This window comes from Oncorhynchus kisutch, linkage group LG11 (genome assembly GCF_002021735.2).
Source record: "Oncorhynchus kisutch isolate 150728-3 linkage group LG11, Okis_V2, whole genome shotgun sequence".
In the NCBI taxonomy this organism is placed as follows: Eukaryota; Metazoa; Chordata; class Actinopteri; order Salmoniformes; family Salmonidae; genus Oncorhynchus; species Oncorhynchus kisutch.
Window position 1 is genome coordinate 8,707,781 of NC_034184.2, and position 14,013 is coordinate 8,721,793.

The 14,013-nt window shown below is 47.6% G+C and overlaps 1 protein-coding gene across 5 annotated transcripts in view; it reads right to left on the bottom strand.

Annotated features, from left to right (window-relative positions):
• The window catches only part of LOC109898960 (protein sidekick-2), a 651,349-nt gene that overhangs the window by 68,529 nt on the left and 568,807 nt on the right, over positions 1-14,013 (bottom strand). For all 5 annotated transcript variants that reach the window (XM_031835235.1, XM_031835233.1, XM_031835236.1 and 2 more), the window contains exons 19-28: positions 12,604-12,799; positions 11,913-12,011; positions 11,643-11,834; positions 8,594-8,715; positions 8,321-8,430; positions 7,584-7,734; positions 6,844-7,081; positions 3,290-3,405; positions 2,916-3,105; positions 2,598-2,696 (exon numbers count right to left, since the gene is read on the bottom strand). In XM_031835235.1, the coding sequence (XP_031691095.1) occupies positions 2,598-2,696; positions 2,916-3,105; positions 3,290-3,405; positions 6,844-7,081; positions 7,584-7,734; positions 8,321-8,430; positions 8,594-8,715; positions 11,643-11,834; positions 11,913-12,011; positions 12,604-12,799 (1,513 nt within the window). The remainder of the gene's footprint in view (positions 1-2,597; positions 2,697-2,915; positions 3,106-3,289; positions 3,406-6,843; positions 7,082-7,583; positions 7,735-8,320; positions 8,431-8,593; positions 8,716-11,642; positions 11,835-11,912; positions 12,012-12,603; positions 12,800-14,013) is intronic.

Sequence of the window (14,013 nt, forward strand, 5' to 3'; positions counted from 1 at the left end):
TGTGCCACTGGGAAGACTTCTAATCGACCCCCAGATGGGTTACTCCAACCGCTGTCGGTCCTTTCGAGACCCTGGTCCCACATCGCGCTAGATTTTGTTACCGCCCTCCCAGGGCAAGACGGTTGTTTTGACCGTGGTGGACCGGTTCTCGAAGGCGGCTCATTTTATTCCCTTGCCTAAATTACCATCTGCCAAGGAGACAGCGGTAACTGTCGTGGATCACGTCTTTCGCTTACATGGCCTGCCAATGGACGTAGTTTCTGACAGGGGGCCCCAATTTGTGTCCAAGTTTTGGCAAGAGTTTTGTAGGTTACTGGGAGCGAGTGTCAGCCTGTCTTCAGGGTTTCATCCCCAGAGCAACGGTCAAACGGAGAGGGCCAACCAAGATTTGGAGAGAGTGTTGCGATGTTTGGTTTCTAAGAATCCCTCTTCCTGGAGTCAACAACTCTCTATGGTTGAGTACGCTCACAATTCGTTGCCAGTGGCAGCCACGGGTCTCTCTCCGTTTGAGTGTAGTTTAGGTTACCAGCCACCTATCTTTCCCAGTACGGAGTCCGAGGTCACTGTTCCCTCCGCTCACGCTTTCATCCAGAGGTGCCGTCACGCATGGAGCAGAGCCCGTGAGACTCTTCTCCGGGTGGGGGCGCGCACCAAGGCTAAGGCCGATCGCCACTGGTCGAAGCCTTCGGTATACGTCGTTGGCCAAAGAGTGTGGCTTTCTACTAAGAACATTCCACTCCGATCCGTTTCGAACAAGCTTGCCCCCAAATTTATCGGCCCGTTCAAAGTCACCAGGATCATTAGTCCGGTGGCCGTCCGGCTCAAGCTTCCTCCGGCGTATAGGAGAATTCATCCTACCTTTCATGTGTCTAAAATAAAACCTGTGTTTCAGGCACGCATTAACCCGCCGGTCCCGGTTCCCCCGCCGCCACGACTTGTTGATGGGGAACCCACCCTTTCTGTCAATCGTATTTTGGACTCTAGAAGGAGGGGACGCGGATTCCAGTACCTGGTGGACTGGGAGGGTTACGGCCCGGAGGAGAGAAGTTGGGTACCTGCTAGGGACATTCTGGATCACTCCCTTATCGATGATTTCAATCGACAGGTAAATTCGCCTGGGAACGCCAAGAGGCGTTCCTAGGGGGGGGGGGGGTATTGTCACGGTTCATGAATCCACTGCCTCTCTCTTTCTCTCTCTCTCTCTCTCTCTCCCGTGTTTGTGTGGGCGTGGTTCCCAATCTCAGCCTGATTGTCTGTGCCAGCTGGAATCACTTATCTTCCCTTTATATGTTCTGTAACCAGTGTTTCTTGTTGTCAGATCGTTGTTACTTCTCTGAGTTTGTGTCGTGTGTCCGTGCTCATCTCTCACCGCCCTTGTGTGGATTATCTGCTGTGCTCCCTCCTACCCATCCGGACACACTCCCCTGGATTTCTCAGCACGCTATCATCAGAAGACGCGCCCTAGTCCCTGGGTCGGATTCCGTCTGAGTACAGTCTGTCTGTCCTGTTGCTGCTGTAACTGTATTCATTAAACCATCGTTGCTTGCATCTTGCATCCGCCTCTGTATTGTCACACTGACATGATGACTCCTTGCTGTCCCCAGTCCACCTGACCATGCTGCTGCTCCAGTTTCAACTGTTCTGCCTTATTATTATTCGACCATGCTGGTCATTTATGAACATTTGAACATCTTGGCCATGTTCTGTTATAATCTCCACCCGGCACAGCCAGAAGAGGACTGGCCACCCCACATAGCCTGGTTCCTCTCTAGGTTTCTTCCTAGGTTTTGGCCTTTCTAGGGAGTTTTTCCTAGCCACCGTGCTTCTACTTCCTGCATTGCTTGCTGTTTGGGGTTTTAGGCTGGGTTTCTGTACAGCACTTGGCGATATCAGCTGATGTACGAAGGGCTATATAAATCAATTTGATTTGATTTGATTTGAGCAGTATCCTCGGCTGGCTACTCAACAGACGTTGCAATACATTTTGAGTGCACCATACATCAATGCTGCATTCAACCGCACTGGTGAGCCATGCAGTGCAAAAACATGAAAAACATGTTTGACATTTAAATGTTATAGCAATCTACAGCTACGTTTTTGTTATTTGGAGTTAGGGTCACAGCATAATATGCACATCTGCAAGCTAGCATAGCAGTAAAGGCTGGACAAATATTATTTCTCTCTTTTGTTGTAATATGTTAAAATGCTATATTCGGCATGCTACCCCACAAGTTCGTGGGGCCACAGGCGTGGTGGACATTATAAAGGACCACATTTTTTCAAATAAAACAACGGGCAGTCGTGGCTGCAATTTCTGTGTCTTTTCAATATGGCCAATGCGCTGATTGCAACAACTCTGGCAGTTCTACTTTAAGTCCTTTGAACCTGCCTGAAACATAATGGTGAACACAAGTATCTGGTTGGTTCTAACAAGTATCTGGTTGGTTCTACGATGCTAGGTCAAAAGTTGGTTATAACTAAATCATCATAGTCAAGGTGATGTTGTTTTTGTTTGCTGTATGAGAGGGTCATTCTTGTGGAGTCTGGACAGGTTAAAGGTGAAAGGTCTGGTCAGGGTCAAAGGTCAAACCACATACCCAGGATGATACCATTAGGCTGGGACGGGGACTGCCAGATGAGACGCACCGAGGTGGTCTGGACCTCAGGGAACAGGATGCCCACTGGAGGGCCGGGCACTGGAGACGAGAGAGTGGCAGAGGGGTTAGACTATTTAACACCTCTTTCTTCACTTCATTGGTTTACTGAATGGTAGTGGGCATTGGTATACTAGAATATCATATTCTGGATAAGCTATTTGAAAGCTTGAAAATATCCTGTATCCACCACTACTTGTCTAAGTGCCCTACAGGTAGTATACATTAAGAAAGGCATATATTAGGCTGCCCAGTGCATACCGTCGTCCAGAGTTCTCTCCAGTATGAGTGGTGAGCTGGGCATGCCGTCTCCGATGCGGGTGAAGGCCAGGACCTGGATCTCATAGAGGACGTATTTCCCCAGACTAGTCAGCTGGACACTGTGGCTGGCGTTCCCATCCACTGTCCACAACTGGAGGGACGAGTCAGAGTCCTTCTCCCTATACAACACCTGAAAGAGAAGAGAATAGAAGAAAACAGAGGATAGATGAGAAGAGTGGAGAAGAGAGGGAAGAAGAGAAGAGCAAAAGGAAGATGTTGAATTAGAGAGTGGGAGAGTGAGTAATGGAATTATTTTTGTGTACAGTATTGTATCCCTCTTGGAGGCGAGGGTGATGACTAAGCACCTCACACACCTTGTATCCCAAGATCAGCCCATTCCGGTCTGGTTCTGGTACTTCAAACCAGCGCACCAGGATACTGCTGGAGGTTGTGGCAAAGGCTGACACGTTGGTGGGGCCACAGGATGGGACTGGAGGGAATAACAAATAAAAAAATAACTTTTAAGACCGAAATCCAGGTATTTTACGCTGATGATATTGTAACTTATTGTTGTGCCTCGTCTCTCACAAAAGGTTCCCAGAACTTGCAAACTGCTTTTTATACCTTGTGTCAGTTGAAGCTTATCCTCATTACTGACAAAACTAAACTAATATTGTTTTCTAAAGCAAGAAATAGACCTCTGAACCTTTCACCTATTATTACTTGTCAGGGCAATGAGATTGAGACTGTAACCTCATATAAATATCTTGGAATATTAATTGATGACAGCCTCTATTTTACATTACATATTCAACATCGTACAAAAAAATGGAAACTGATTTGGGATTATATTTTAGGAATAAGGCAAGTTTTTTTTTCGAAGCCAGGAGGCTAGTATCAGCTACATTTATGCTTATACAAGACTATGGTGATGTTTTATATATGAATGCTTCCACTCAGTGTTTGAGATCAATTGACACCCTTTACCATGGAGCTTTGAGATGTATTTTAAACTGCAAAACCCTTACGTAGCACTGCAATTTATATACCAGTGTTGGCTGGCCTTCTCTAATCAATCATAGGCTCAGTCACTGGTATACTATAATTTCGCCCAAACAACTACATCTCCACCTAATGTATAGATTTATGTATTTATTTTGCTCCTTTGCACCCCATTATTTCTATCTCTACTTTGCACATTCTTCCACTGCAAATCTACCATTCCAGTGTTTTACTTTCTATATTGTATTTACTTCGCCACCATGGCCTTTGTTTTACCTTTATCTCCCTTAGCCCACCTCCTTCACTCACATTGTATATGGACTTATTTTTCTACTGTATTATTGACTGTATGTTTGTTTTACTCCATGTGTAACTCTGTGTCGTTGTATGTGTCGAACTGCTTCGCTTTATCTTGGCCATGTCGAAATTGTAAATGAGAACTTGTTCTCAACTTGCCTACCTGGTTAAATAAAGGTGAAAAACATAAACAAAAAGACATCTTCATGGGCCATTGTGTGTGTGTGTTAAAGACACATAGACACTGAGGCCTAGGGTCTAACCCAGGTGTGACTGTAGCTCCAGAGAATCAGGCCAGCTAGGCTATGACTCCTTCCTGGCACACGTCCTCTCACTGTCAACCACGTTTATTTTCAGCAAACTTAACGTGTGTAAATATTTGTCTGAACATAACAAGATTCAAGAACTGAGACATAAACTGAACAAGTTCCACAGACATGTGACTAACAGAAATTGAATAATGTGTCCCTGAACAAAGGGTAGGTCAAAATCAAAAGTGACAGTCAGTATCGGGTGTGGCCACCAGCTGCATTAAGTACTGCAGCTCCTTCTCATGGACTGCACCAGATTTGTCAGTTCTTGCTGTGAGATGTTACCCCACTCTTCCACCAAGGCACCTGCAAGTTCCCAAATATTTCTGGGGGGAATGGCCCTAGCCCTCCGATCCAACAGTCCCCATACGTGCTCAATGAGATTGAGATCCGGGCTCTTCACTGGCCATGGAAGAACACTGACATTCCTGTCTTGCAGGAAATCACGCACAGAACGAGCACTATGGCTGGTGGCATTGTCATGCCGGAGGGTCATGTCATGATGAGCCTGCAGGAAGGGTACCACATGAGGAAGGAGGATGTCTTCCCTGTAACGCACAGCGTTGAGTTTGCCTACAATGACAACAAGCTCAGTCCGATAATGCTGTGACACACTGCCACCCCAGACCATGACGGACCCTCCACCTCCAAATCGATCCCGCTCTAGAGTACAGGCCTCGGTGTAACGCTCATTCCTTCGACGATAAATGTGAATCTGACCATCACCCCGGTGAGACAAAACCGTGACTTGTCAGTGAAGAGCACTTTTTGCCAGTCCTGTCTTTTCCGGCGACAGTGGGTTTATGCACATAGGCGACATTGTTTCCGGTGATGTCTGGTGAGGACCTGTCTTACAACAGGCCTACAAGCCCTCAGTCCAGATTCTCTCAGCCTATTGCAGACAGTCTGAGCACTGATGGAGGGATTGTGGGTTCCTGGTGTAACTCAGGTAGTTGTTGTTGCCATCCTGTACCTGTCCCGCAGGTGTGATGTTCGGATATACCGATCCTGTGCAGGTGTTGTTACACGTGGTCTGCTACTGCGAGAACGATCAGCTGTCCGTTCTGTCTCCCTGCAGCACTGTCTTAGGCGTCTCACAGTATGGACATTGCAATTTATTGCCCTGGCCACATCTGCAGTCCTCATGCCTCCTTGCAGCATGCCTAAGGCCCATTCACGCAGATGAGCAGGGGCCATGGGCATCTTTCTTTTGGTGTTTTTCAGAGTCAGTAGAAAGGCCTCTTTAGTGTCCTATAGTTTTCATAACTGTGACCTTAATTGCCTAACGTCTGTAAGCTGCTAGTGTCTTAACGACCATTCCACACGTGCATGTTGATTAATTGTTTATGATTCATTGAACAAGCATGGGAAACTGTGTATAAACCCTTTACAATGAGATCTGTGAAGTTATTTGGATTTTTACGAAAGACAGGGTCCTGAAAAAGGAACTTTTCTTTTTTTGCTGAGTTTATATGTGATTATAAAACTTCTGATTCTGAATATGTTGATGTTGTGAGTGGAAAAAAGGAAAAAACACAGGAATTCCACATTGTAGCCCATGTGTTCCCAATTTCCTCCTATACTCTCTACTCTCTAAAGTCTGGTAGCCACAGTGACTGCACCAGCGGGGGGTGGTGGGAGAGAGAGAGAGAGGCAGACAGACGGGTTGATGTCTGTTTCATATGGCTCCATGAAGAAGAAAGAGTAAAACTACCTTGGCCCCAATGCCATACACATGGATAGCTAAAGAGCTAATATGCAGGAGGTCTGGGCCAAACCCACATATGGGTGAATATAACCTGCACACAGTGTTGTGTGTGACTGAAAATCTGGTATTATAGATCAGAATACTGGTATGGTAGATCAGAATACTGGTTCTGAAGATCAGAATACTGGTTCTGAAGATCAGAATACTGGTTCTGAAGATCAAAATACCGGTTCTGAAGATCAAAATACTGGTTCTGTAGATCTGAATGCTGGTACTGTAGATCAGAATTCTGGTTCTGTAGATCAGAATTCTGGTTCTGTAGATCAGAATACTGGTTCTGTAGCCATAGGCCGTGCCTTTTAAGTCCTAAATTAATGAAGTGTGTAGGTCAAAGGTCCCCATATTAAAGACTGAACATCAGTGCTGTGTGTGAGACTCCACCAATTGTTGAGATGTGAACAGTATATTAACCAGTATATAACAGCATCTACCGTATACAGAGTCTGCATCCCAAATTGCACCCTATTCCCTATGGACCCTGGTCAAAAGTAGTGCACTATACTATATCGAGAATTAGGTTCCATTTGGGACAAAGGCAGTGTGATCTCACCAGACTCCCTGGTCCTTCCTCTGACAGGCTGGCTCCAGGGCCCGGCCCCGATGCCGTTGAGAGCCTGAACCCTGACATCATACTCGGTCCACTCCTCCAGGTCCTCGATGGTGAACTCCCTCTCCAGCCGGTCAGCGATCACATGGGTCAGCGCCCTACCCTGGGAGCCTGTGCGGGAGTACTGGACCCGGTAGCCCACCACCTCTGGGTCCCCATTGTACTCCCACTCTGGTAGGGGCTGGGGGGGTAAGAGATGGAGGTAGAGGTGGGGAGGGCGAGGGCGAGAGAGGGAGAGAGGGTGAGAGAGGGGTGGGAGGGAGGGGGAGAGAGGGTGAGGGAGAGAGAGAGTGAGGGAGAGAGAGAGAGGTAGAGAGAGAGAGAGGGAGAGAGGTAAGAGGTAGAGGTGGGGAGGGCGAGAGAGGGACAGAGGGGGAGAGGGGGGAAGGGAGGGGTGGAGAGGGTGAGGGAGAGAGATGGTGAGGGAGAAAGAGGGTGAGGGAGAGAGGGAGGGAGAGAGAGGGTGAGGGAGAGAGGGTGAGGGAGAGAGAGAGAGAGGTAGAGCGAGAGAGAGGGAGAGAGGTAAGAGGGGTGGAGAGAGTGAGAGGTGGAGAGGGGGACAGAAATGAAAGAAAGAAAGGAGAGAGATAATAATCAGTATAAATCAAACAGTCAGTCCTCATCGCTTGATGATGAAACCAGAGCATCATATCATGTCGAAAGTCTGTTGAGACGTCACGTACCACCCATCGGAGCCACAGACTGGTCTCGCTGGCCGTGCGCAGGGTGACGTTAGCGGGGAACATATCTGGACGGGCCTGCAAGGTCTGGATCTTCCTGGAGGGCTGACTGGGAGGACTAGTCCCCACAATGTTCACCTGACGCATACGGAACCTACCAAGGGGGAGGGAAGTAACAAGAGCAAAGTCATCACAGGAGAGGTCCATAGGGCCCAGAGGGCTCACAGCTCTATTCATTACATCTAAACTAGACTAACAGAGATCATGAAGCTGTATTGTTTTGAATTAATGGGTCCCAGGAATCTGAATAAGGTGTTAGAGGTTAGCTACACTACCTGTAGAATTGTTAGAGGTTAATGGTTAGCTACACTACCTGTAGAAGGGTTAGAGGTTAGAAGTTAGGTACACTACCTGTAGAAGGGTTAGAGGTTAATGGTTAGCTACACTACCTGTAGAAGGGTTAGAGGTTAATGGTTAGCTACACTACCTGTAGAAGGGTTAGAGGTTAGGTACACTACCTGTAGAAGGGTTAGAGGTTAATGGTTAGCTACACTACCTGTAGAAGGGTTAGAGGTTAGGTACACTACCTGTAGAAGGGTTAGGGGTAGAGGTTAGGTACACTACCTGTAGAAGGGTTAGGGGTTAGAGGTTAGATATACTACCTGTAGAAAGGTTAGGGGTAAAGATGTATATGGGTTAAGTATGGTACCAATAGAAGGTGTAGGGGTTAGTTACACTACCTGTAAAATGTGTATGGGTTTAGTCCTGGCACCTCCAGGGATCGGGCATCAGGCTCGTTGGGCAGCTGGTGAACAATCACCCAGTCCTCATTGTCTCCTATCACACTGACCTATACAAAACAACAACATGATATATATTGTGCGTCCCAAATGGTACACTATAAGTAGTGCAGTGTATAGGGAAAAGGGTGCCATTTGGGACTCAACCATAGTCGATGTGGGTCACAGATCAGGGGAGGGGTCAGAGACTTTATCTGGGGAAGAAGACCTTACCTGGGCCTCTACCTGCCAGCGAGAGATGGAGGTCTTTCCATCGTAGCCGGGTTTGAACTGGAGAGTGATGGATCGAGGGCCAATGTTGGAGATGGCCATGTTGGTGGGAGGACCAGGCAGCTCTAGATAGATAGATAGATAGACACAGACAGACAGACAGACAGACAGACAGACAGACAGACAGACAACACATCGTTATTGACCATTTGAAAGGTGGGAATAATACAAGGAGAACAGGACGGAACAGAGGGTATCAAGGACCAGGGCCTTTCATACAGTAAAGAGTTGAAGTAATGAGTCGACAGAAAACCTAATACAGTGGTCTCTATGCCTAATGCAATGTTGTTTTTGACTTGAGGTTTTCCACTACATGGAATTGTTTTATCTTTTAAATCTTTACTGATTCAGGACTATGCTTCTACTACATTAAAATGCTAAAGATTGAAGGTACTTCTCCAATACTTCTCCAATAAGTATAAACTAGAGACATCTGTTTGTTTTGCATTGGATGCATCTCAATTCACATTGCTCTTCTTCATCAGCAGTGAAAGGTTACAGAGGTAGAGTGGTGTTTGTCAGGCCAAGAGATATCCCGAAAATCAGTCTTCTTACAAAATCATCTGTAGCTTCCGAACGGTTTGACCTACAAACTATTATGGAAAGATGAGACTCCCACGAACATGATGGTGTTCTCCGTTTTGCTCTGCGCCCCTTACAAGCGTCTTGGGACTCGTCTGAATTCGGTACAGCCGATCTGCCAACTTCTTTCTGTAGCGTCCAAACAGTTTGGGCTGAACACTAATATGTGAATCTCACGAACATGCACATGTCTGTTGTTTTGCTCTAGGATGCCCACAGGCCTCACAAGACTCATATGAAGGTCCCCCGGTACCAGTTGAAAAAATACATGTAAGTACAGTATGTATGGAGACTGTTTAATGCCAAAAATAAGGGGTTAAATAAATGTACAAAACAATAATAAATGTTTCCTGAGCATTCTTATATCTCTCACTTCAGAATAAACTTCCTTTAGATTTTTTTGGGGGGTTATCTGTTGATGTTGTCCCCCGATTTAGACAGGGCTTGGACACTCATGGGTTAAAGTTATGGGTTCAAGTTGTGGGTTAAATTTTAAGTTATGGGTTAAAGTCGACTACAGGGAAATCTATTACTTTGTGACAGTGTAGCCTTGTGGTCTAAAATGGATACTGCACTGGTGATGAGCCAATGCTGTTGAGTAGCAGTCTCTCGCTCTCATGGAAGTTTCACTTCACTCAACTCGAAGTTCTGAGATAAGATAAAACAAAACGTTTTAGATCAGCGGGAAGAGTTGGGGATCTTGGAAGGGACTGAGCCATGACCCGGTACTGATCTGGAGCTACACACCAGGGACTAAGCCATGACCCGGTATTGACCTGGAGCTACACACCAGGGACTGAGCCATGTGTCGGTACTGACCTGGAGCTACACACCAGGGACTGAGCCATGACCCGGTACTGACCTGGAGCTACACACCAGGGACTGAGCCATGTGTCGGTACTGACCTGGAGCTACACACCAGGGACTGAGCCATGTGTCGGTACTGACCTGGAGCTACACACCAGGGACTGAGCCATGTGTCTGTACTGACCTGCAGTTACACACCAGGGACTGAGACATGTGTCGGTACTGACCTGGAGCTACACACCAGGGACTGAGCCATGTGTCGGTACTGACCTGGAGCTACACACCAGGGACTGAGCCATGACCCGGTACTGACCTGGAGCTACACACCAGGGACTGAGCCATGTGTCTGTACTGACCTGGAGCTACACACCAGGGACTGAGCCATGATCCGGTACTGACCTGGAGCTACACACCAGGGACTGAGCCATGTGTCGGTACTGACCTGGAGCTACACACCAGGGACTGAGCCATGTGTCGGTACTGACCTGGAGCTACACACCAGGGACTGAGCCATGTGTCTGTACTGACCTGGAGTTACACACCAGGGACTGAGACATGTGTCGGTACTGACCTGGAGCTACACACCAGGGACTGAGCCATGTGTCGGTACTGACCTGGAGCTACACACCAGGGACTGAGCCATGTGTCGGTACTGACCTGGAGCTACACACCAGGGACTGAGCCATGACCCGGTACTGACCTGGAGCTACACACCAGGGACTGAGCCATGATCCGGTACTGACCTGGAGCTACACACCAGGGACTGAGCCATGTGTCGGTACTGACCTGGAGCTACACACCAGGGACTGAGCCATGACCCGGTACTGACCTGGAGCTACACACCAGGGACTGAGCCATGACACGGTACTGACCTGGAGCTACAAACCAGGGACTGAGCCATGTGTCTGTACTGACCTGGAGCTACACACCTGGGACTGAACCATGTGTCGGTACTGACCTGGAGCTACACACCAGGAACCAAGCCATGTGTCGGTAATGACCAGCTGCTACACACCAGGGACCGAGCCATGTGTCTGTACTGACCTGGAGCTACACACCAGGGACTGAGCCATGTGTTGGTACTGACCTGGAGCTACACACCAGGGACTGAGCCATGACCCGGTACTGACCTGGAGCTACACACCAGGGACTGAGCCATGACCCGGTACTGACCTGGAGCTACACACCAGGGACTGAGCCATGACCCGGTACTGACCTGGAGCTACACACCAGGGACTGAGCCATGACCCGGTACTGACCTGGAGCTACACACCAGGGACTGAGCCATGACCCGGTACTGACCTGGAGCTACACACCAGGGACTGAGCCATGTGTCGGTACTGACCTGGAGCTACACACCAGGGACTGAGCCATGTGTCTGTACTGACCTGGAGCTACACACCAGGGACTGAGCCATGACCCGGTACTGACCTAGAGCTACACACCAGGGACTGAGCCATGACCCGGTACTGACCTGGAGCTACACACCAGGGACTGAGCCATGACCCGGTACTGACCTGGAGCTACACACCAGGGACTGAGCCATGACCCGGTATTGATCTGGAGCTACACACCAGGGACTGAGTCATGTGTCTGTACTGACCTGGAGGTACTCCAGAAGAGATTGTGGAGGAGGACAGTTTTCCCTGGCCCTTGGAGGTCATGCCGGCCACCTCGATGGTGTAGGTGGTGAGGGCAGTCAGCCCCGTGACGCGGTACTCCAGGGTCACGTTGGGAAGGTAGTGGGTCACCCGTGTGTTGGTGCGATTAAACTCCTCCCATGAGATACGGTACCCTGGAACAGAGAATCAATCAAATTCATCAATCAATCCAATATTATTTGTTCAGGTCCAATGTCTTTTGCGTGATGTACCTGTGAGGACTCCGTTCTTCTCTTCAGGTTCTCTCCAGCTCACTTTGAGAGACGTGTCGAGGATCTCTGTGAAGCTCAGGTCACCCACCGCCCCAGGAGCTAATGAGGAGGGCACAGTGGTTATTTAAGAACAAATTCTTACTTTCAATGACAGCCTAGGAACAGTGGGTTAACTGCCTTGTTCAGGGGCAGAACCATTTTTACCTTGTCAGCTCGGGGATTCAATCTTGCAACCTTTCGGTTACTAGTCCAACGCTCTAACCACTAGGCTACCCTGCCACCCAATTATCATGATGAGAATTATAACACAATGGATCCCACGGGTGTCAATAGCATACATAATTACATTATATAGATGCATTTTAATATATTAGGCTTTAAAAAAATTGCCCATTGAACAGTCATTACAGCTACTAAAATAGGCAGAATTAGGCTTTTACTTGGAAGATTGTGTAATTACAAGTAAAAGCCTAGTACAGTATGGCCAAACCTTTATCTCTTGAGAAAATGTGTCCCAATTAAATGTGAATTTGGGCAAAACCCTAATTGTAGCCTACGTATTCATTAGGACTGTAGAACTAGGCTGATACTGTGCATTAATAATACATTTGACTCAGTGGGCATGTTTCAGTATGATTGGCCATGTCCACTAAACAGTGAGTGTGTGTGTGTGTGTGTGTGTTGAACTCACTGTCTTCATGTGTCCTCAGGCCATTAGCGGGGCTGCGGGGGCCGTCTCCAGGCGTAGTGAAACACAGCACAGAGCTGTAGTACTCTGTGAACTTCTTCAGCCCCGTCACGTAACCCACATGCACACTGTCCTGGAAGTTAGGTCTCACTGTAACCATGGTGACCTCCTCTTCCTGACCTGGCTCCCATGCCAACAGCTAGCAGAATGGTTAATGGGAACAGAGAAGGAAGAGCGTGAGATCAAACTAGAAATAAAAACTAAATGGTAGAACATCTAATAGGACTGACTGGTTTTCTGGCATTTTGGATGGGAACCAAAGAGCTCCACAATTTCCCCCAGAAATAGAACTGTTAATCATTTTCAAATGTTTTGTTTAAACCAACTCTTCCCCCTTGCACGTGCTGGTGACCTGCTCTGGGGTGTCATTTGGCATCATACCTGCCACATGAATAGTTAGCGCTAGTGTCAACGTGTTCTGCCAGTGAGTAAGCACTGGAAGGCAGGGCTGGAATGAGTCCACAGAGAGAGAGGATGAAACAGAGAGCTTTAAATTGTGGTGTATAGCAGGTCTAATGTATAGGGACTGCATACACATCAGAATGAGAGAGTGGCCAATTAGGTGTTTAGATGATTACTACCATTGGCAAATCTGTTGGGTCTATTTCTATATTGGTTCCCAGGCTGTGAGTAGAGTTTGTCTCTGGGAAAGAGAGTGTGGAGTTGGCACGCGGTGAGGTGGGTGTGTAAGCTGAATGTGGAATATATGGATCTCTCTCTCTCTCTCTCACCCTCACTCACTCACTCACTCACTCACTCACTCACTCACTCACTCACTCACTCACTCACTCTCTCACTCTCTCACTCTCACTCACTTACACTCCCAGTACCCTCTCTCTCGGGACAGCCCTGCAGTCAGAGAGAGTTTAACAGTGACTGCTAAGATGTCCTGATAAGTGGGGCCAGAGTCATTCTCATGAACTCTTCTGAGAGAAATACAGTGTCATCACATCACACAGACTATATAATCAAGTACTAGTACAGCTGATTCTAAGCAGTCTTTCTCCATACATCTCATTCTAAGCCTATAAAGTACATATTTAAATGACAGCTGACATTCTTAAACCATCTTCCTTGACAGTGTGAGCTGGAGAGATTGAACAAACGACTTCCAGATCTAGTTAGCCACAAGATAGATAGCTGGTCAAATGCTCCAAAAATGAAGGTCAATGAAACAAATGACAAATCGGAAGCCATCTTTCACAATGTTTGGTAGTGGCATATCTGTTTCCCCTTGTGACACAGTATGAGGCGCTACCACCCTATCATCCAGTCAATCGATTGTACTGCCCCTAATGACAGGCTGCCTAGTGTCTCTGAGACGGCCCTCAGTGACAGGGTGAATAGTGTCTA